Source organism: Tupaia chinensis, unplaced genomic scaffold (genome assembly GCF_000334495.1).
Source record: "Tupaia chinensis unplaced genomic scaffold, TupChi_1.0 Scaffold000086_1, whole genome shotgun sequence".
NCBI lineage: Eukaryota > Metazoa > Chordata > Mammalia > Scandentia > Tupaiidae > Tupaia > Tupaia belangeri.
This window is the reverse complement of record NW_006159548.1, coordinates 3,446,806-3,470,469: the sequence shown is the minus strand read 5'-3', so window position 1 is coordinate 3,470,469 and position 23,664 is coordinate 3,446,806. Positions and strand designations below refer to the sequence as shown.

Here is a 23,664-nt window from a genome sequence, read left to right as displayed (position 1 = left end):
AAAGAGGAACACCTCCCCCAGGTCTCCTCCCTCCAGTCCCCCAGCCTGTCAGATCTTGGGCATTCACACTCAACTCAGATGTGCTTCGCTTCAACTAGGCGGGGATTCCAGCTTTGTTCACCATTCAGGCTCCAGCTTCTCTTGAGCAGTGCATTACCACTAGACCAATCTGCTGACCTAGAACACTTTTCAAATTTATTTTTCTTATGTTTGATATTTTTCAATAAGTACATTTCGCCAACAGTCACTATGTCAATGACTTCATAATCTGCTATTCTCAGTTAAATCTATTGATTCCACAATTATCTATTTTATCACATCAGTTGGTTTGAAAATGATCATATTATTTGCCTACCCAAGATACACTAAAGATGTTTCTGTAAAAGGCCCAATTCACAACTCAAAGTCTCCCTAGAGCCAGGGAGCACAGCATTCCAGAAGGTGAAAAGTACCTGGGGTGGCTGAAATACAGGTCAAAAGGAAAATGACTCCTGAAAGGGTGCTGAAGAGGAGGAGAGGAGGGAGACCAGGCATGACTTGGCCTGTCAAGATATTGATTTGAGGGTTACATCCCAAGAGCAACGGGAAGACATTTAAGGACATTAACCAAACGATATGATATGATGATACGTTCTTCATCATCTAGATACTGTGTGGAGAATACACAGAGAATAGAATAGAAACAAGGTGATTGCTTAATATTTTTGGTCAATGTATGGAGAATCAGTGGTCAGAGTCATGGCAACGTTCTCAACGGGCAGAGCAAGAGCCAGCAGGTGGGACAGCCCGCGTCTCTAGCTCAGGCTGTGTGAATGGCCCTGAGCATCACTGGCCACCTGCTGTGTGCCAGGCCCTCCAGTCACAATCCCAGGAGGCTAAAAGACATGTCAGGAAAGTAAATGACAGCTGTCTGTAATAGAGGAGACAGATCATTTCCCCCTCCCAGGAGAACAAGAGCATCAGACTGTGAAGTCAAGGTAGTCACCCTCATCAAGCACAAAAGGTCCTCGCTGTTCATAACAAAGGGTGTTGTTTTACAGCCAGCCTGTATCTGCTCCAATAAAGGTCAGTATCACATGGCACACCTGTGTTTACTTTTCAACTGTTGTTTTTAAAAATCTATAAGACTCTGTATTAGAAAACAGGAAATGAAAAAGTTAACCCATAAGCAAATGAGAAGAGCCAAGTTTGAACCAAGTACCAACATTAATTGCTGCATCCCTCTTCTCTAGACAGCCCCCACAGCAAGTCCAATCGACTCCACTTCCAGAATCCAACCATTCCTCACCATCCTTTGCCTAAGCTACTGCAACAGCTCCTGATGGGGTGGCCTGATTCCTTTCCTTACCCTGCATTTCATTCCCCGCCCACAACCAGAAAGTTCCTTCACGATGTAAATCACACCATCCTTCCTAAACTCTCGAAAGGTTTCCTGTTGCAGTCCAGATAAAATGGAAACTCCTTACCACAGCCTGGAAGGCCAAATGTGATCTCATTGGAAAGCCACTATAACCTCATCTTGAACCGTGCTTCCCTTCTTACTCTCCTTCCAGCAGGCCCAGCTTGGTTTCACAGCTAGAATATACCAACTTCAGTCCTGCACACAGGATGTGACACTTGCACCTGGAACACTCTCCCCTTCACTTCTTTTATGGCTGGCACCTGCCCATTACTGGGATTTCACTTTAACCTTTCAGATCTGCTACCACCCTCTCTAAAACGTCCTCTCCCTAAACACTGTAACATATAAACCTGCTTTATTATTCTCATAAAATGTATGCGTGCTATGCCAGCCCAGGGGCGTGGCAGTGATGTGCTGCTCAAGAGATGCTGGATCTTGGGGCTGGCATGTGGTCTGGTGGTTAAGGACACTGGCTTCCCACATGGTTACCCATGGTTCAAGTCCTGGACCTGGTGGCTTTCTCTCTCTCTCTCTCTCTCTCTCTCTTTCTCTGTCCATTTATGGTCAAAATAAAATAAATAAAGCGAAATAAAATAATTCTTTTTTATTTTTATTTATTTATTTATTTATTTTTGGAGAGGCTTTCGCTATAGGGCGCGTGCACTCGCCAGACAGACAGAGAGAGACATAGAGACAGAAAGCGAGAGATCACCCCCCAGAGGGGACGGTCATGCCACAATCCCTTCTCCTCCATTCTCCTCTCGGGATCTTGGGCACGCACGCACACGCGCCCAGCGTGAGTTTTAAGCCACTGGGTCCAGGACACGAACCACAGTCGACTACGTGGGAATCCAGTGACATAGCCATTACACTAACTGCTGGTTCCCAAAATCATTCTTTTTTAAAAAGAGAGAGAGAGATTCTGGATCCATTTGGAAAATCTCACATTTGGTTCCCCAGTGGAACTCACCCAGTGATCCTGGGAGGACTTGGAGGGAAGGATCTCTGCATGAGACCCCATTGAGGATGATCTTTCTCTCTTACTCTCACTCTCCTGAGAAAAAGAAATAAACTTAGAAAAATAATTATCATTCTGTAAAATGATATTTCTTTATTTGCTCTTTTGTATTATTTTGTTGTGTCTCACCAGAAAATAAGTCCCACCACTGGAGGAGAGATGGGGGAGCTCAACAGTGCTTCACCCATCCATTATATTGTCTGTTACATAGTAATTCCTCAATACGTTTTAGCTGCATGGGAATGAATCTGAGAGTGACCCACCTCAAAGAACTCAGCTAAGACAACATTAGTATAACTTCATAGGTGTCACCCTGAAATACTGCTTATATCTAGGGCCAAGGGGAATATCACCATAGTACTTTTCTCTAATGTAAACACATTTCTAAGCTAATGATATTTAATTATTTTAGTTCTAATTAGAATGGCCACATTTTTAAACCCAGAATCTACCAGTAGAAAGGCTTCTTCCAGGGATTACTATCACCTGGATTTTCAGCACCCCAAGATGTGGAAGAGTGGATCTCAACGTGCGGTCCCTGGACCAACAGCATGAGAATCACCTAGGACAAGTTAGAGAAAGCCATAAAAAGCAGTCAGACCTTGTCGTTTGATACAAAGTGGAGTGAATATAGAAGATTTAATGCTAAGCAAAACTAGCCAGACCATGAAAGTAAGCCTTTGAATGTTCCACCTCAGTATATACCAAATGTGTACACTTTACGGGAGAAACTGAAAGACTGAAAAATATAATAGCAGAAAAACAAAACACTACATTTAATTAATGCAAACATGAAAAGTTTTTGCTGTTGATAATGTATAAGATAATGTCTTTGTCTTGACTGATATGCACTGTATTCATCCTGGGGGGAAATAATAGAAAAAATATGTTTTGTACAGATGTATGGTGATTAAAAATATAGTGATTAAATGTGAAGGATAAAGAAAAAAGAAAAATGTAATAGCAAAGACATAAATGTAGATAGCAGAGACTATAGGAGAGAATGGACAATTGAGGTAAGAGGGAGGGGTCAGGGGAACCAGCAGTTAGCGTAATGGCTATGTCGCTGGACTCCCACGTAGTCGACCGTGGTTCAAGTTCTGGACCCGGTGGCTTAAACTCATGCCGGGCGCGTGTGCATGTGTGCCCAAGATCCCAAGAGGAGAATGGAGGAGAAGGGATTGTGGCGTGACCATCCCCCCTGGGGGGTGATTTCTCGCTTTCTGTCTCTATGTCTCTGTCTGTCTGGCGAGCCCACACGCCCTATAGCAAAAACCTCTCAAAAAACAAAAAATTACCTAAAGAGGGAGGGGTCAGGACAAAAAAATTTGACACAAGAATGGAAAGTTATTGTGTACTACAGCTGTAACTTTGCCTTGCTTGATATGAAGTGCATTTATGCTTTGAGAATCCATATGGAAGCTGTAAAGACATGCAATAATTAAATGTAAATTTTTTAAAAAAAGAAATACAAATTCTCAGGACATGTCCCAGACCTACTTAGTAAGAAACTTTGGGGGTGCTACTCAGCAATGTTTCAACAAGCCTGTAGGTGATTCTGAGGCTAGCACAAATTTGAGGATCACTTACCTAGTTTAGAAGCATAGGTAGCTTCTGATTTCATGTTATCCATAAATACACACAAAGCCATGTACATTTTCAATAGCTTTCCAGTAGAATTTCTTAGCCACTCAATGTTTCTTAATCTGTCCTCTCCAAAACAGTCAGTTGCAATCGTAAGCAAACTCTCTTTTACGAAGCTTTGAGTCCCTATTCTGGATTGAAATGAAAATATAACATAAAAATTAGTACTGCTTTGTGAATAGTGTCAGGGCTGGGAACCAGAGACCATGATTCTGTGTGTTTCGGTTCAGAGAAGGACAGCAAAGGACAGAGGCTTCCTTTGATCCTCCTTTCCTGCCTGTTACTGCATGAGCTGTCACAATAAATTGCAAATTTTTATCCTAGAGTTTAAGAAAAAGAATTTAGGGAACCAGCAGTTAGCGTATGTCTATGGCTATGTCGCTGGACTCCCACGTAGTCGACCATGGTTCGCGTCCCATACCCGGTGGCTTAAAAGTCACACCGGGCATGTGTGCGTGCGTGCCCAAGATCCCAGGAGGAGAATGGAGGAGAAGGGATTGCGGTGTGGTCATCCCCCCTGGGGGGTTATTTCTCGCTTTCTGTCTCTCTATGTCTCTCTGTCTGGCGAGTACACATGCCCTATAGCAAAAACCTCTCCAAAAAAAAAAAAGAATTTAAAAGTTCATGACTGATATGTGCCTCCTCTCATTTAAGGAGAGCATTTAGGTATTAAGACATTGAATATAGACTTTCATCCTTCCAAAGGGATCCTCTTAAAAATGATCAGATGTCAGACCTATAGCTCATTCTTGCTTTCTTCAGAAACACTAGCATTTTTTTTTTTTTGAAATTACACAATTCCTCCTTGCCTTGCCTTATTTGTACCCTTTTATATGTTTTATCAACATCCAGTGACATGGCTCCACTTCACTAAAATAGGGGAGTTTTTATGGTTATAGCCTTTTAGGTATTATTCTTTTTTTTATCTACCAACTAGTCATGACTTCAAGTTTTCTTTTCTTTTTTTTTTCTTTTTAAGTTTATTATTATTTTCACAAGAGTGAGAGACAGAAAAAAAGAGTGAGAAAGACAACTATCCCCAGCAGGCTCTTACGCCACAATCCCTGTGCCTGGTGTAGACAGTTTGACCAGGAGCTGAACTTGTCGTCTTCCATATGAAACCAGCATGGCTGAGCAGAGAGTTACCACTGCACCTCTGAGCTGACTCCAAGTTTCTTTGTAGTACTATGAAACAATTCCCTAACTTTTAATCCTCGTGTTCTTATCTGAGTCCTGGAGTGAAAACCCAGAGAGTACCTGACACTTCTATCCATTAATGACTCCAGAGCCAATATTTACAGAAGCATGCACAAAAAAAAATGAATGTTTCAGAAAATACAAAAGTTATTGTTAAAAGAAAAAATAAACCAGTTAATTTAATAGGGTTTTAATGGAGCAAATCTTAGTACAATGTAAATCAGGCAGTTGTCCCCAGACTTCTGGACAACTCTGGCTAACCTCATGGTCGACTCAGTATTTAAGTTCCAGAAAAGGGGAAATGACGTATAAAAACGAAAGTGAAAGAATGATGCAGGGAAACAATTGGATTGGTTACAGGTGTAAGGTAGGCTGCACCAGCAGTTCAAAATGTGGACTTTTTCTGTGATCAAAGTGTAGCTAGAGTGATTGGCTATAACTTAGTAACCAGGCCAGGAAACAGCCTGACATGTCAATTTCAGTATCCATAGGAATACAAGTGTGGGAGTACAGTGGCAATATTAGGCCAAAATAGTTTAATTTAACATGATAAAATGGCCAAAAACAGTCAGAGGGTGGTTACATCCTGGGGGTGAGACAAAAGTAGTTACATTACCTTATTGACTGGATGACCAACAGTTTGTGTGAAACTCCCAGAACCCTTCTTTTTATAAGCCGTCCACACTGAGGAGTTAAGATATAAGGATGGAAATACTTGGAAGGACAGAGGAAACAAACCACAGGTACCACCACCCTCACCCCCTGCAACAACTGATGACACTCTAGCAGAACTGTTAGAAAATTTCAGTTTTCTTCTTCCAAAAGGCCAGCCTCCTTGGCACTCAGGCCCCTTCCCAGAGATTTAAAGTCAGGAGAGAGAAAAGTTGGAATTCTGAGATAATGATAGTGTTTACACTTTCACTTCAGTCATAGCCTTCTGGTGGTGTGGTGGGTAAGGTGGCTAGATCCCACGTGGTTGACTACATGGTTTGGTTCTCAGCCCTGGTGGCTTGAAAAGAACCTGCCAGGCACAAGTGCATACATAACCAAAATCTCAGGAGGAGAGTGGAGGTAAAAGGATTGTGGTGTGGCCATCCTCCCCGGGGAAGTGGGGGATGCTTTCTCACTTTCTCTTTCTCTCTGTATGTGTGTGTATGTCCCTCTCTGACATGCACACAGCCCTATAGCAAATTAAAAAAATAATAAATAGCCATCCCCTCTCAGACTTTGGAACTTAATCCTCTCATTTGCATTGGAAATGCAATGTACCTAATTTGCTAGTTGAAGAAAGTCTCTAGGCAAATGCTGTCAGGCATTCTTTCTTCATCATTTGAGCCAAATAAAGGCAAAGTCAGGAACCATGAGAGTTTATGGAAGAGAGGCGCTAGCATTTGCAGTTTTCTGTCCAGGATTCACATGGACACTAATGAAGAGTAAAGTGGCTAAGAAAATTCTGGCTTTGCTTGCAGACATCAGTGATATGAAATTGTCTTGGCAATTGGTTTAATGATAAGGATTGACTTATTCTTTTCTGTTGTCTTCATATTTCCGGATTTCACCTTCCCCAAAACATGCACATGCTCATATTATGTTTTTAATGGATATAAATTTTGAAAAAATATCATAAATGTAATTTGCATGTATACAGTTTAGAAGCTATACAGAATTGCCATGCATGAAACAAAACTCACCACCTTAATTCCCAGAAATAATTTGTTATTTTTATATAGTTCAATTCATAGTTAGTTTACAAAAACTTTTATATAAAATTTTAAATTCAGCCTTTTAAAATTAACATATACCAGGCATGTGTGTGCATGCCCAAAATCCTAAGAGGAGAATGGAGAAGAAAGGATTGTGGTGTGGCCATACCCCCTGGGGGGTGATTTCTCACTTTCTGTCTCTAGCAAGTGCACACTCCCTATAGCAAAAATATCTCTAAAAGAAAAAAAGAGAAAGAAAGAAAGAAAGAAAAAGAGAAAAAGAAAGAAAAGCATGCCCAAAATTAACATAAATTGTTAAGCCACCCCATTTCTAAAATTTAACATTGCAAACAAAATAGGTGTGGAGGAGAACTAAATGCATGAGAAAAGCTAGCATTTTTACTCTGTCTCAGTTTTTCATCTCTGGAAAGCACTCTGGAATATTCTATAATAGAGTCTTGCTCTTCAACACAGTAACACACGGTAGAATGCTGCTCCTCCAGCTGCTGCTCACTTGAACTGTCAACATCTTTCAGCAAGTTTCCAAGAAGCAGAAGTAACAAAAGTTAAGAGGCATGGCCAAGCACAGCCAAAGACCACCTGTGCCTTGGGAGGCTACGTCAAGCCGGCTTCCTCTAAAGCCTGTTTACGTCATGTAGCAGTCTCTGAGGGTCGGTTGGGTACAGCACACAGTATTTCTGCTTTGCCCTTAATGGGTTCAAGATGTAACTGTCACTTTGTCAAGAGTAGGATGGGGTTTGTTGTTTCCAGGGGAAGGAGTCCGATAGCCAGTTAACTATGCTGTAAGTCACTATGAAAACGAGAGGAAAAATCCCTAGTCTAACTAATATGTGACATCCATCTCTCTGCATGCAGGACATAATTCACTTCCATCTGCCATCCAGTCCCATATCTGTGCATATTCTTTTTTTTTTATCAAAGAAAAATGATTTCTTCTGACCAGTGAACAGCCTGATAAGATGAGGAAGTCGTTTCTTACTAAGTCTATTATTCATGCCAGACGTCAGAATGCGGCTAATTCCCATCTGCTGAGCAGCTGCAGTCCAGGCCACAAAGTACAAAGTACACCTCAGCATTAGAGAGTTAACTCAGGGGCCACTGTTACCCAGGCTGGGGCCTTAAAGAAACAGGAGCCCTGGAATAGCCTCAGCATCCCATCCAGCTCCTGCCACCCTGGAGAAGAGTCTCACCCTGGCAAGGCCCTTTCAGGGACTATGAGGATAAATTCTAGACACTCATTGTCCACTCACTGGACTGCCAGTGGCAGAGTGGCCATCTCTGTCGTGGGGAAGCTTATGGTCCTCCATTTTCATTTACTTAGAAGTCCAGTTTCTTATTTGAAAGTTTGACATTCTTCAGCTTAGTGAAAACCCCATCCCTATTGTACAGTGTATGACCAAAATCCTTGTTATACATAGTGACGTATTTTTTTTTAAAGGATTTTGCCATAGGGCACATGTGCTCACTGGAGAGAGAGGAAGAGACAGACTGTAAGAAGAAAAGTGAGAAGTCATGCCCCTCCAGGAGGGATGGCCATTCGCAATCCCTTCTCCTCCATTCTCCTTCTGGGATCTTGGGCACGCATGCACACATGCCCAGCATAATTTTCAAGCCACTGGGTCTAGGAATCGAACCATGGTGGGCCATGTGGGAGCCCAGCGATGTAACTGCTATGGCATCTGCTGACCCATAGTGATGTGATATTTTATGTTCCAAAAATCCAAGGTGTTAGAAAATTAATGTCTTACATTTCACACATAATATGTGTCTGAAATTTGTGTCTATCTCTTGAGTTTCCCTGTAGTCTCTAAACATCACAAGTTTGTAAACTGAGAAGATTGGATATTAAATCCATTTTTCATCACCTATTTAAAACTTTCTTAGAACAACATTCTACTTTATGCTGGATGGGGATTCTTTGTGAGTTCAGAGGAAAAGGTGCACAGATTTCTTTTCCTTTATGGGGAGAGAGAGTCCATTTAAATGTACTCTAAACATTTGTTTAAATTACTACTGACAGGTCACAGTATATATTAAATCAGTGTCCCCTTTTCTGACTAGGGACTGCCCAGATAACACGTTATAATTGCTTTTGAAACTCCTAAACCCACCGTGATTTAAGTCCTTTTCAGACTTGTGATCCTTTTGTGTATGTGGAACATTTGTTCACTTCCCGTTGAGACCTCAGATTCATTCTTGCACCTCTGTCCCAATGGTGTTGCAATGGTCTCACTCATCTCATTGCCCCCATCTTGTCACCTTTGTCTTGTCTTGTGCTATCATCTGTCTTCCATGCTCTGCTTAGTGGCCCTGAGTATCATCATTTAATGACACTAAAGGCTCTAGGTTTTCACCTAGGACCTTCAGCAGTTGTTTATTGCCCGCAGAATGAAGTCTAAGCTTTATAAAATGTTTCTTGGAGTGGGGCCAGCAGGTGGTGTAGTGGTTAAGGTACTGGACTCCCATGTGGTTAACTGCAGTTCAAGTCCCAGAGCCCACAGCTGGGTGTGTATGCATGTGTGCCCAAAACCCTAAGGGGAGAATAGAGGAGAAAGGATGGTAGCATGGCCATCGCCTCAGGAGGTGGCTTCTTTACTTTCTGTCTCTCTGTCTCTCTGGCAAGTACATGTGTCCTATGGCAAAAATCTCTCCAAAAATCGAAAGTTTCTTGGAGCTTGTGGCTCACCACTCTCTATTTCACATGTTACAGTCTTAAAATCCCAACTCTGCATTTTCTCCACAAAAGGCAATAATGGCTACATGTCCTGGTTAATGCTGTTTCCTTTGGTTGGTAAGCTCTTCACACTCTTCTGGTTTAATTCTTGCCCTCTGTAGTTCACCATGGGCAGCATCTATTCCTTGAAGTTTTTGCCCACCTCCAGGCATACCTGAGACATCTCCAGCCTCATCTGAATTATTCACATAGCAATTCTGGCATGTTTGGATAAATGGCTGTCGGTGCAGGTGGTTTAAAGAAGTCACGTGATTCAGAGAGCAGACACATAAGACCTATCTGACAATAACTCTTCAATTCCTTGTGCCCCTCCCCATGCCACCTCTAATTACAATGTCACAGGTTAACATTTTATTCCCAATGTTGTAGTAGACCCGTTGTTTCATTAAGCACATAAACTAATCATCATCGAAAGTTCCTCTGGTCAGGAGCATACAACTAGGAGAAATACTGGAAATGCATTCACCATTCTATAGTTGTTCATGTAACTTCTGAATTTTCTTTTCTAATTCCTCACTTTAATTGTACCATTAACCTAATTCATTTCACCCCAGCGCTTTCATTTACTGAACTCTAATTTTTTCCCACACTCCAAATCCCTCAAAGTACCATTAATACTCAATCAGAATGACCCTGTTCATGGTGAGAAAAGTATGGAAGACTTTTTCTGTGGTATCCATTACCCTGTGCTAACACAATTGATTATGAATCGGGAGATTTCCTCTAAAAAGAGCGAGATTATAAATACTTTAGGCTTTGTGGGTCATGTGGTTGCTGTCCCAACTCAACTCTGTAGTTATAACAGGAAGACAGTCAGAGACAATAAGCAGAACTATGATAGTATGGCTATATTCTAACAAAACTTTCTTTACAAACACAAGCAACCCAGGACAACTTTTTGGGTCCTCTAGAGTCTTATTTCACTAGAAAGAGATTTAGTCGGGCTCCGTTCAGGTATGGGAACCTTTCCCTCCAGAGTCCTTGGCAAATTCTCCAAAGGTCATTTGTACCATACCTATAGTGTAGTTTTTTCAGAAACAGAGGCTGGGGGAATAAGCCCAGGTAAGCTTCATTTGCTTTCATAACTCCTCTCACGGGTTACCGTATCAGGAGTGGCAGCCCAGAACCTACCCTTTCTTTGTGATGCTTTGGCACTAAATTGTAAGAGTAAATTGTAATTTTTAAGAAATAACCCACAGAAATGACTCCATGGGATCAAAATCAGTGTGCTCAATGATATTTTTAAAAGAAATGTTCATAACATGAAAAAATTTCAAGTATTCTGGTTGGGAAATGGAAAAATAACATGGAGGACTTCCACAGAATCTTTTTATAGGGTGATTGTATAGATTTATTGATCCTTGGAAATGTGCACATTGAAAATTATAAGTGAGAAAAATCTAAGTTGAGGGTCAAAGGGATTTTTAGCATTGGAAATACTTGGAATTGTAATATTACAGGACTTTTACATAGAACTCCTCTTATGAAAAAGCTTTTCTCCCTTTTTTTGTATGTTGTCTTTTAGGATTGAGAATTTTCCAATAATTTCACCCACACAGATTTGTAGAGTTCCTACTATGTGCCAAGTATTCTTTCAGGCACAAAATATTTAAAAGTCTTAGTGAACAAAACGCACAAATACACCTACCATCATGGCACTACATTCTAGTGGAAGAGACAGAATGTAAGATAAATAAGGTTTGAGCATGAGTTGGGGACAGAAATAAAGAAGAAAAGTGAGATATAAAATATTGGGAGAAGACATACTTTTAGATTGGGTGATCAAGGGACCAGCAGATGGTGTAGCATTTATGTCACTACACTCCCACATAGTTAACCATGGTTCAAGTCCAGACCCAGAAGCTTAAAACTCATGCCGGGTGCATGTGCGTGCATGTCCAAAATTCCAAGAGAATTGGAGGAGAAAGGATTGCAGAGTGGACATCCTCCCGGGTGGGGGGGGGAGTGATTTCTCACTTTCTGTCTCTCTGGTGCCCTGTAACAAAAATCTCTCTTGAAAGATTGGGTGATTGATAAGGACTCCTTGGAAAGGTGGCTTTAATTAAATAGTTTTTAAAAGAATTATTTTATTTATCTTTATTCATTTATTTTCATTTGACCAGAGAGGGATAGAGTGCGAAAGACAGAGAAAATGAGAAAGCAAGCTGCCAGGTCTGGGACTCGAACCACAGTCTGCCATGTGGGAGTCCAGCACCCTTAACTACCATTCCACCTGCCAGCCCCTAATTAAATAGTTTTAAAAAATTAAATAGTTAAAGAATAGTTAAAGAGGGAACTAGCAATGTGATAGTGTAAGAAGATCATTCTGGGTGGAGGGATCAGAAAGCACAAGGCTGTTGGGTGAGAGAGTACCTGGAGTGTTCCAGGAACATCAAGAAGGCTGGTGGCTGAGTAGAGTAAGTGAAGGAAGGAGTAGTAGGAAGAGATGAAAGAGGTAAAAGAAGACCAGCTCTTGGGTTCAGCCTCTTAAGTCATTGTAAGCCTGCTGATTTTCATTCCAAATAATGGGAAGACACTGGAGCATTTTGAGTGAAGGGAGAGATTGTCAAGTTTATATCAAAATAGTTCCTACTGTTGAGAATAGATAGAAGATACAGAGAGGCTTCTACATGGCTGTTGGAAGAATCTGGATGAGAGACAAGAAGCATCTGAAGGCATGGCAATACCCAGGGATGCAGAAGTATGGCTGAAAGCAGCGTTCCCATTGCAGATCCCACCTTCCACTCAGGGTGAGATAATTCAGGAGCAGTAACCATTCCTTAACTATCGCCTCAACCCATAGTAGAAAGTACAAAGTCAGGCACATACTAGGTGCTTAAACCAGATTTCTATTTCATGGTTGCCTCTGCTACAAAACCTTTCCTTGATGATGATGGGGATTTTAATGTCTTTGTATTGACTGATATGCATGGTATTCCTTCTGGAAAAAGAAATGTAATACACTGTAAAGTTATATGTGATTCAATGTAATATAAATAAGATTATGATAATAATAAATAAATTTCTAAAAAAAAAAAAACCCTTTCCTTAACATTCTTACCTCAATATTTTTCCCTTCTTTGGTCATTTACTTACGAATTAGTACTGTCAACATTGGCTGATCATCTAAGAATGCTTTTGTTTTCCATGACCTGCATAACAGCACAGTAAAGATTCCATCAAACCATTTCTTTCTAGCCATATCTTTTGAACTGAAAGTACTATTACTGCACTGCACTGTTAAAAAGCCAAATTGATTGTAACTGAATGTAAAATTTCTTTTTAGGGAACAACTTAATTCTTTATTGAAGGACTATAATATTTTTTATGAGAACCAGAAAAACCTGCATATTTTATATGGACAGGTAAGTCGATCAAAGAAATGTAATATAGTTTGATTTGTAGGAAAAATTTCCATAAATGTGCACAGGAGTCAGGATGAGTTGGAGTCTACGAACTAGCAGCACAAGTGGTCCGGAACTTCACCTTGATTAGGATTTTTATTTTTAGACTCTATTGCAAAATCCCAGGCCTAAAACATTTGTGATTTTCTAAGCACTTTTGGCATAGGAAAGCATTTCAAAATAATTTTAATGACATATTGGCTTTCTCTTTTAAAAGTAGAATATGAATATTTTTTTGAACAGCCATTCCACTCACTAGAAATCTGTCATAATACTTCCTCACAAATGTACCAGGAAGTGTCTATTGATAGAACATGAAAACTGTGACATCATTTGCAAAGTAGAACATTTGAAGATGGAAATCTCTATCAATGAGCGAGTATCCAAATAAATCATGATGTATCTGTGACATCGAATCTGCTCTGGTTAATAAAATGAATAACTTAGGATCCAACGAATGCACAGTGCTTTATAATAAATTTAATAATTTTAAAGAAACAATTTAAGAAAGTCCTTAAGCTAGAAAGCATGTTTTTTAGGGGTGCAACTGACAGGCTACCACAAAGTGGCTTTAGGTTGTCTTTTTTAAAAATTGAATGCTTTATTCTCTACAGGACTCTCCATTCAGTCTGTCATTCCAATGGAGCTCACTTCATATATTTTCAATATCTTCCTGGCCCTAGGGAACATTAGAAGTTTCTACTTTTGGGGACTAGCAGATGGTTACATTTCTGGCCTCCCACATAGTCAACCGCAGTGCGAGTCTTAGACCCGGCTGCTTAAAACTCACATCAGGCATGTGTGTGTGTGTGCCCAAAATCCTGAGAGGAGAATGGAGGAAAAGGGATTGTGTCGTGGCCATCCCCCCTGGGTGGTGATTTCTCACTTTCCTTTTCACTGTGTCTGTCTCTTTCTCTCTCTCTGGCGAGTGCACGCTCCCTAAGACAAAAATCTCTGGGACAAAAATAAAAGAAATGAGCCAAATTTTAAATAATCTCATATTGTCCTATATTTTAGGTCTTTAATCTATATATATAAGATATAAAATTTAAAAGACTATCAAAACTTTGAAAAATAATCATTTATATTTTATTTCAATGGTTTCCATAAAACTTATGTTAACTCAGTTTGCTTTAGGAAAATGTTTGAGTTTTGATGTTACAAACATTTAAGTTGAAACATGATCTTTCCAATTCTATAAATCAATGCTATCCTTACAATGTTAGTTATTTAATTTTCAAATAATTCATGTTTTATATAATTTTTTAAAACTCTATGAAGTAAAGTGTACTGACCATGAGGCAATCAGGTCGCTTAATCTTTAAATTGTATTTCCGAGTCACTAAAGTTAGAATCCAGAATTTTCCAAATCTTCTGACTTAGTGAGAAATGATGGCTCTGTTAAAAGGAACAGTCCATATGGGATGATACATAGCTTTCTTCATTTCTGACTAATCATTAATTAAGTGAGTATTTAAGAGTGTCTACCATGCACGAGACACCATTCTCATACCTGTAGATACAGCAATGAAGAAATGAGACAAAATGCCCCGCCTTCATGCTGCTCACCTAACGGGGCAGACACAAGAAACCAAAAAGTAAAATATGCGGTCCATCAGATGGTGGCAAGCGCTATGGAGAACTACAAGGCAGAGGGCTCAGGAATCAAGGTGGGGTCAGGGAGAAAGGACTATTTGACAAAGACTCTGAATGATTTGAGAGACTATACTCTGCAAAAGTCTGTGGGTCAGGTATTCTGAGCAGAGAATGGCAGCTTGAATACAAGACTTGAGCTTGGCTAGTGTAATGGACGTAAGCAAGGAGGTCGGTCTGGTAGGAGCTCTGAGATCTAGAGAGTGGTAGGCAATAATGCCAGCAAGATAACTGAGAAGGGCAAGGTGTCAGAGTACATAGGTCTTGATCTGTCTTGTAGATAGATCATTGTGGAGACTTTAGCTCATACTTGAAATAAGATGAGAAACTACCGGGGGATTTTAAGTAGAACAGTAACATTATCTAGCTTGCATTTTAAAAGGATCTCCATAGTTACTGGGAATATATAGAGGGACAAGGAAAGAATGAGATAGATAGAAAACTATTGTGGGGACAGCAGATGGGACAGTGGTTATAGCGCTAGACCCCCACATGGCTGTCTATGGTTCAAGTCCCAGACCTGGTAGCTTGAAAATCACACCAGGCACATGTGTATGCATGCCCCAAATCCCAGGAGAATGGAAGAGAGGGATTGCAGTGTGGCCATTCCCCTTTGAGGGGTGATTTTTCACTTTCCCTCTCACTGTCTCTCTCTGGCAAGCACGCATGCCCTATGGCAAAAACCTTTAAAAGAAACAGAAGAGAAAAGAAAAAAAAAAAAAAAGAAAAGGGAAAAAAGAAAGATAGATAGAAAGAAAATGAACTATTGCAATAATTCAGGCAAACAATGAAGGACATTTTCACCAGAATGGTAGTAGAAGTGTTGATATGTGGCTATATTGAGGATGTATTTCTAAAATAGTGCTAATAGGACTTATTAATGCATTAGACATTAGGTATGAATGAAAAATTAAAGATGACTGTAAAACTTTTGGCCTGAGCAACTAAAAGGATGAAGGTGCTATTTACCAAGATGAGAAAGAGTGAGAGAGGAAAACATTTATGTCAGAAAGATCAAGAATTCAATTAGGAACATATGAAATTTGATGTTCAGAAGGGGATTTGACACTTGGAATTCAGAAGAAAGGTGTGGGCTAGGAATATAAAGTTGGGAGCTGTTAGTGTAGAGATGGCATACCAGGGGTCTCCAACTCTGGAACGGATTCACATAGCAAGAGGTGAGCAGTGGGCAAGTGAAGTTTCATCTGTGTTTACAGCCACTCCCCATTGCGCACATGACCATGCTTCCTATCAGATCAACAGTGGCATTAGATTTTCATGGGAACCCAAACTCTATTGTGAATTGCACACATGAAGTAGCTAGGTTGCATGCTCTCATAAACCATCCCCCCATCCCTAGAAAAATTATCTTCCATAAAACTAGCCTTTGGTACCAAAAAGGTTGGGGACCACTGGTATATACAGCTCCTTGAAATTGCCAAGGAAATCAGCTTGGATCCAGAAGAGAACAGGCCAAAAAGTTGAAAAAGTGATATTAGATAAGTATAAATAAAACTTCAGGGGTCATTTATGTAGTTAATCTCCAAGGGGATGTTTTCTGGTATTAGAAGATATTCTGAAATTTCTTTTTTATTTTATTTATTTATTTTTTTTTGGAGAGATTTTTTGCTATAGGGCGCGTGTGCTCGCCAGACAGACAGAGAGAGACATAGAGACAGAAAGCGAGAAATCACCCCCCAGGGGGAATGGTCACGCAATCCCTTCTCTTCCATTCTCCTCTTGGGATCTTGGGCACATACGCACACACCCCCGGCGTGAGTTTTAAGCCACCGGGTCTGCGACTCGAACCGCGGTTGACTACGTGGGAGTCCAGCAACATAGCCATTACGCTAACTGCTGGTTCCCTGAAATTTCTTATATGAGAAAAATAGCATTGTTTGATAATAATTGGAGCATTTCTTCTTGAAAACAAGTAGATAACCTCAAAAGAGCAATTATTCTATGGGTTTTTGATATAAAGAATTAAGTGGGGTGTAATTAGGCAAACAAAAGATGCTATACACTAATAACTAAACTATAGAATCTGCATCCTGTACTGTCATGTGAAAAATAAATAATGGGGGCCAGCTGGGGGCATGGTGATTGGGACACTGGACTCCTATATGGCCGACCACAATTTGCGTCCCAGACGTGGACAGCTTAACAGTCGTGCCAGGTATGTGTGCATGCTTTCCCACAATCCTGAGAGGAAAATGGAAGAGAAGGGATTGTGACCTGGCCATTCCTCCTAGGTGGTGATTTCTCACTTCCCCTCTCTTTGTCACTTTCTGACAAGCACATGTGCCCTATGGCAAAAACCTTTAAAAAAATTGTTTTTGAAAACGAGAAAAATAGCAAATTTTTGTTTCAGAAGTGACTCCAAAGAAGTTTGTCAACCAAAAAATTATAAGCAGTGATATTTATTGAGCACCAACTGAATGTCAGGTCATGAATTAGGGATTATAATACATATTTTTCAGAAGAGGAAGCCCAGGTTTAAAAGTGATCAACATCTTGTCTAAGGCCACATAGACAGCGGAGTCAGAATCAAGCATGTGTCTGTCTGATCCCAAAGTTTAGAGTTCTTATTTGACTCTCAAATGAGAATTGGGTCATTTATGTTGCCTAACAATTTATTTTTTTTATAATATCAGTAGCTAATGTATGTTATAATAGTTAAGGGATGATGGACATGACACTTGTTAATTTCTGTATTTTTCCAAAGTTCCTATGTCAATAATACGTTAATAAAAGAAAATTACTTTACATATAAAAGAAAAATAGACTAGAAAATAAACTTTATGGGAACATAGTCTGGTCTTCATATGTTTTTATATCCACAGAATAAGTAAGTGTTCAATCCATCTTTGTTCATTTTTGTCTGCACAGCATTTCCTACTTTTATTTATATTATCCCTTATTTAGATTAAATTCTTATATGCTATTAGCTTTTCAGAAATATCATTCCATAATGTTTTGTATTCTACACTGTATTCTCACATACATGACTTCATTTGTTCTGCATAGTAACTTAAATGTATCCTGTTCAGAAATGAGGAAAAAGCCAATAGCTGTTTCTTCTCATTTATAGCTCAGCACAGTTTGTAAATTTGCTTTAATTCTAAATTAAGCAATATTAGGGAACTAAAATCCCATTTAACCAAATAATCAAAGAATTCAGAAAGCATTTTTACATACTATGTCCTCTGGTGGAATGACATTATTATTATGACTTACTGTACTGGGTTTGGATGTTTTTAAAAATAGAGAATGTTTCCAAAATAGCATTATTCTGTAGATATATTCAGAAGTCAAGCAATCCCCACCCCAGGATTTTTTTAACATGTTGAGATTTCTTACAAACATTATTTCTACATACTCAGTTAAAATATTTACCTTCTGTAAATAATAAAAAAGCAATTTAGGGGTTATTTGGTTTCTTCCTTAGACTGAAGATGGCAAACTAGTTGTTGAAGGAACGTTGGACATTTTCTGGGGAGTAAAACGACCTATACAACTGAAAATACAAGACGAGAAGCAAATCCCTTCTTTTACTATGTTGAAGTCACCAGACGTCTTTTCCAGCAAAGGGTAAATTATCTTTCATGTTTTTAACTTCTTAGAAGATGGTCTTCATCTGTACTTTTTTGTATGTGCACATAAAAATGGTAAGTCTATAAAGTGTTTCTATAAAATCTCATTTAATCCCCCAACAACTCAATAAACAGGTGTTTGAAGACCGGAGTACTTACAAGAAGCATCATGTGTGCAGGATCCACAATTACCACGTGGCAAACTGGTCCACAGGTTCAGAGCTTGTACTCGAGCCCCTCCTGATGTATTGAGTCTCTCCTGAAACACTACATTCCTCTATCAGGAAAGATAAAATGTAATGGCAGGATTTGATTAGCCCTTGCCTGGTTTAAAAAAAAAAAGGAGAAAGAAAAGAAAAGAAAAGAAAAGAAAAGAAAAGAAAAGAAAAGAAAAGAAAAGAAAAGAAAAGAAAAGAAAAGAAAAGAAAAGAAAAGAAAAGAAAAGAAAAGAAAAGAAAAGAAAAGAAAAGAAAAGAAAAGAAAAGAAAAGAAAAGAAAAGAAAAGAAAAGAAAAGAAAAGAAAAGAAAAGAAAAGAAAAGAAAAGAAAAGAAAAGAAAAGAAAAGAAAAGAAAAGAAAAGAAAAGAAAAGAAAAGAAAAGAAAAGAAAAGAAAAGAAAAGAAAAGAAAAGAAAAGAAAAGAAAAGAAAAGAAAAGAAAAGAAAAGAAAAGAAAAGAAAAGAAAAGAAAAGAAAAGAAAAGAAAAGAAAAGAAAAGAAAAGAAAAGAAAAGAAAAGAAAAGAAAAGAAAAGAAAAGAAAAGAAAAGAAAAGAAAAGAAAAGAAAAGAAAAGAAAAGAAAAGAAAAGAAAAGAAAAGAAAAGAAAAGAAAAGAAAAGAAAAGAAAAGAAAAGAAAAGAAAAGAAAAGAAAAGAAAAGAAAAGAAAAGAAAAGAAAAGAAAAGAAAAGAAAAGAAAAGAAAAGAAAAGAAAAGAAAAGAAAAGAAAAGAAAAGAAAAGAAAAGAAAAGAAAAGAAAAGAAAAGAAAAGAAAAGAAAAGAAAAGAAAAGAAAAGAAAAGAAAAGAAAAGAAAAGAAAAGAAAAGAAAAGAAAAGAAAAGAAAAGAAAAGAAAAGAAAAGAAAAGAAAAGAAAAGAAAAGAAAAGAAAAGAAAAGAAAAGAAAAGAAAAGAAAAGAAAGAAAGAAAGAAAGAAAGAAAGAAAGAAAGAAAGAAAGAAAGAAAGTTAAATAGTTAAATTTCTTCTCTCCTTGGAGTAAAGAAATCTTTCTATTTTCTGGAGGGAGACTTAGTTACACTTACTTGATTGTCCTGATTCTGTTCAACAGACTCGACTGGCTATATTCAGGAGAGCAAAGCGCATATGAAGTTGAATAAATTCACGAAATAGTCCCCTGTGTGGGTGTGCACAACCGTACCTTAAATGCCTAGTTGGGCTGTTTTTTCCATTATCTTATAATTTTTAGAAAAAATAACATTCCCTACAAGAGTCATACCTTCAAAAAATGGCATCATCCGTCCATTCCTTCCTTCTTTCCTTCGTTTTCAATTCTGAACTTTCTAATTATCTCCTATTTGTTTATACACAGAAGTACCAAGCCTGCTCTTCCTACCCTCCATCCTCCTACCATTATTAGATGAGTTGAGTCTGTCAGAGAACAATATGAAAAACGAGCTGCCAGGACAATCCACCCAACCTGATCTTTATCTACAATCAAGAAAAAACAAATATCACATTGTAGAAAGTCCTGCTTTTGTCTTGGAGAAAATTCGGAAACCCTTTCAGAGCATACCCTTAACTGTATCTTCATGCACCTGTCTCCCTCTCTGCAGCACGACCTTCTCAATACTAGGAGGTGTGTTATTTGTCATCTCTGCATCCCAGCATTCATTGTATGCCCAATACCAAGAGGGGCCCAAACAGATTATACTGCAAAGCCCCCAGAAGCCTGTGGCTAAATTACCTCTGCTTTGTCATGACAACTATGTCTTTCTATCTGCCTCTTCTGAATAGTCCCCCATCCAAGTTAGGGACTGCCAATGGTCACAGAGAACAGAAGGGAGGGTGCGGCTCAGGCAGCCTGTCGAAGCCTGCCTCCCTGACATCAGGGACTAGATGACTGATGGTACTGATGATTCTAGTTGACTAAAAGCTTCATTTAAAAGGGGAAATTATTCATTCATGAGCCCCACTTCCACAAAAATCGGGTAAGAGGCAAACTCACAAAATTAGCTCTCATACTTTATGTTACCTAAGAACTTGTTGCAGAGTTCTCTGAGCAGCCAGTTCTTTTTGACGCATTTTAATGTTCTGATTCATGAAAACTTAAATAAGTATGGAGCATTAAAGAAAGTTGTCAAGGTGATGAAGTAGGGTACTTAGAAACTATCACATTAATCATCATCATTTTCAATGGCTAGCTCAAGATAGGTTTTAATTCCTCAAATTCCAAACACTTGTTCCTAGCAATCCTAATTTTTGGATGAGCTTCAAGAGTGCAGGTGAAGGTAATACTGATGTCTCTGCAGATACTGCCACAGATTATAAAATAATAGCTCAAAACAAGCCTTCTATAAAATCAACCCGCCTTTTTTTAGAGGTTTCGGCCTTAGGGTGTGTGCACTCACCGGAAGCAAGACAGAGATAGCAAGTGGAGAAGCGAGAAATCACTCCCCCCAGAGGGAATGGCCATGCCACAATCTCTTCTCCTCCACTCTCCTTCTGGGATCTTGGCCACGTATGCACATGCACCCGGCGTGATTTTCAAGCCACTGGGTCCAAGACTTGAACCATCATTGACCATGTGGGCGTCCAGTGACATAACCACTGTATAACCACCATCTGCTGGTCTCTCGACCTACATTTTTTATTGTTTATCAAAACATTATTGTGAAGCAAATAGGAATTATCTCCTTTTGTTTAGAGTTGAAAAAAAATTTACCTAGAAAATGTCATCAGCCTGTCCTGTACCACAGTAATAGGCTGACTGGGAGGACATTGGAAGTGCACCTTGCATTGTATCAGATCTTTCTGATACAATGAAGAATGGACAGAAAAAGGCCTCACTCCTTACACTTACTTTCAGACTCACAACCCATAAGAACGGGATTAGATCGGACTATGATAAGTTAGGTATGATACTTCACGAGAACCAGCTGAACACTGACACAGCATAATGTGGGATGGTTTTTCCTTGGCCTCCGGTTCTCTAACCCAGTGTAGCCACCTCAGGTACTGTTCTTCTGTTTCAATCCAATTCCAGACACTCTCACTCTGGTTGCCTCTGTAAGGCAGTGTTCATTTAATTTTTTTTTTCAAGCAAAAAGAAAAGTTCTATTGAGAGAAAGAATGCTCAGGATCTTGAAGCTGGAGGTGCCACAGCCTGCCCACCAATTCTAAGCCTCTAATTAACTTGCATAAAGAAATCCCCTTACTCTGAAATGTCTGTGTTCCTTTTCTCATACTGGGCATCTGTGGGCAAAACTTACACCTCTGACCCACAGGATAGATTTGATACCTCAGTGAGTGAATGTGGAGTAAAAGATGGGGTGTTGTGTATTCAGGTGCAGGAAGGGCTGTGCCTTTCGGTTCACCTTTTGAGAGGACCATCAGTCTTGTCATGCTAGTTTGTTTTAGTTATGTTTGTCATGAGTCACACTGATGAAGTATCAGCTTACTGGGAGTGGTAGAAGCTTAAAAATAAATCTGTCTGAGCTCTGACCATTTGTGAGAAATGATTCTACAAGTCATACCTTGCTCTCTCATATTTGGTCCAAGTGGTTTTATGTTTTTTAATTGTTCATTTAAATTGTAAAACAAAAACAACAACGACAAAAAAAAAAAACAAAAAAAAAAAAAAAAAAAAAAAAAGCCTCATTGAGGCTACATTTGCTTCTACCATTTTCCAATTGTTCTTACTATCTTTTTAAAGTTAGCTTTAACATATTTTGAACCAGTCCTAGCAGAAAGACATAAGAACAGAAATTGGACAGGTGTGCATTTGGATAACATCAATGGTGCTGTTTTCTTCTTACAATGAGAGTAGGGAAGTGAGCCCATGCTATTTTGTCTATCAAATTTCTACCTCCTTTTCATTTTGCAACTCATTAGAAAACTTTCCTACAATTTAAATTTGCAAAGGATACACCTGCTGAAGTTTGGTGAGAGCAATGCAAACAGTTGCGTGTTTGGACAAGTTAAACTATTGGTATTTGGCATTACATAAAGTTCTGGCCAGGTTTTTTTTTTTTTTGTAAACTCTAAATGCCCTCAAGCTTAATTATGCACACAGTCATATGGAGTGACTCAAATGACACAATCCCGAGCTAAAAACTGGTGTAATGTTCTGCTGTAATGGTACCGAGAACTGAACTACATTGAGCTACTGTATTTACGTGGTGTCCTATGTTGTAAGAAAGTGAGGACAACTGTCAGTCTGCCAGAGTCCCCAAGAATTTATGCAGGACATTGCAGGGCTGACTTTCTTTGGGCTTCTTCTCCTATTCCTCCTTTTAAAATAGCATCATGTTGTTTTTCATTTTTAATTTCTGCTTTTCATTGGAACTCCATCATTCCCATTGCCAACCCTCTTTCTGTGATAATTATACCTGCACCCTTTGGATTACCAATCTGCTATATAGATTCGGGGAAATGGACAATTTTATCTACTGTAAGAATAATGAGATTTGAGTCAAGATAGTCTAAATTGTTCCCCATTTGTGTTCTCTATAATTCTTGGACTTTATGGCATTTATTTTGACTGGCTAGATTCTGGATAGCAGAGTCTGCTGAAAAATTAAGAAATACATTAGGTTTGGGGACCAGATGGTAGCACAGCAGTTAAACACGATGCTCTGTGAGGCTGACCCTCATGAGAAGGTTCTATGTTCACATCCAGACCTTCTTGAACACACCGGGATAGGTATGCCCCTGATCTGGGACTGGCTGAAGGTGGAGGTGGATTGAGGTGTCGAGACCCTGTCAGGAGTGCTGGCTCTCTGTCTCTCTCCCTCTCACTAATGAAGATACAAAATAAATAAAGTATAAATAAATAAGTAAATATCTATCTATCTATATGTGTGTGTGCATGTGTGTGTATTGTACATATATACGTATATGTGTGTTATATAACTATAGTATATGTGTGTGTGTTAAGATTAGCTTATCTACTTTAAAAGGCTATCGTAAGGTTGGGAACCAGCAGTTACCGTAATGGCTATGTCGCTGGACTCCCATGTAGTCGACCGCGGTTCGCGTCCCAGACCCGGTGGCTTAAAACTCACGCCAGGCGCGTGTGCGTGCATGCCCAAGATCCCGAGAGGAGAATGGAGGAGAAGGGATT

At 39.2% G+C, this 23,664-nt stretch overlaps 1 protein-coding gene across 6 annotated transcripts in view; it reads left to right on the top strand.

The window, feature by feature from the left end:
- The window catches only part of RASSF6 (Ras association domain family member 6), a 64,669-nt gene that overhangs the window by 23,171 nt on the left and 17,834 nt on the right, over positions 1-23,664 (top strand). For all 6 annotated transcript variants that reach the window (XM_014585741.2, XM_014585740.2, XM_006142916.3 and 3 more), the window contains exons 3-4: positions 13,006-13,084; positions 18,225-18,367. In XM_014585741.2, the coding sequence (XP_014441227.1) occupies positions 13,006-13,084; positions 18,225-18,367 (222 nt within the window). The remainder of the gene's footprint in view (positions 1-13,005; positions 13,085-18,224; positions 18,368-23,664) is intronic.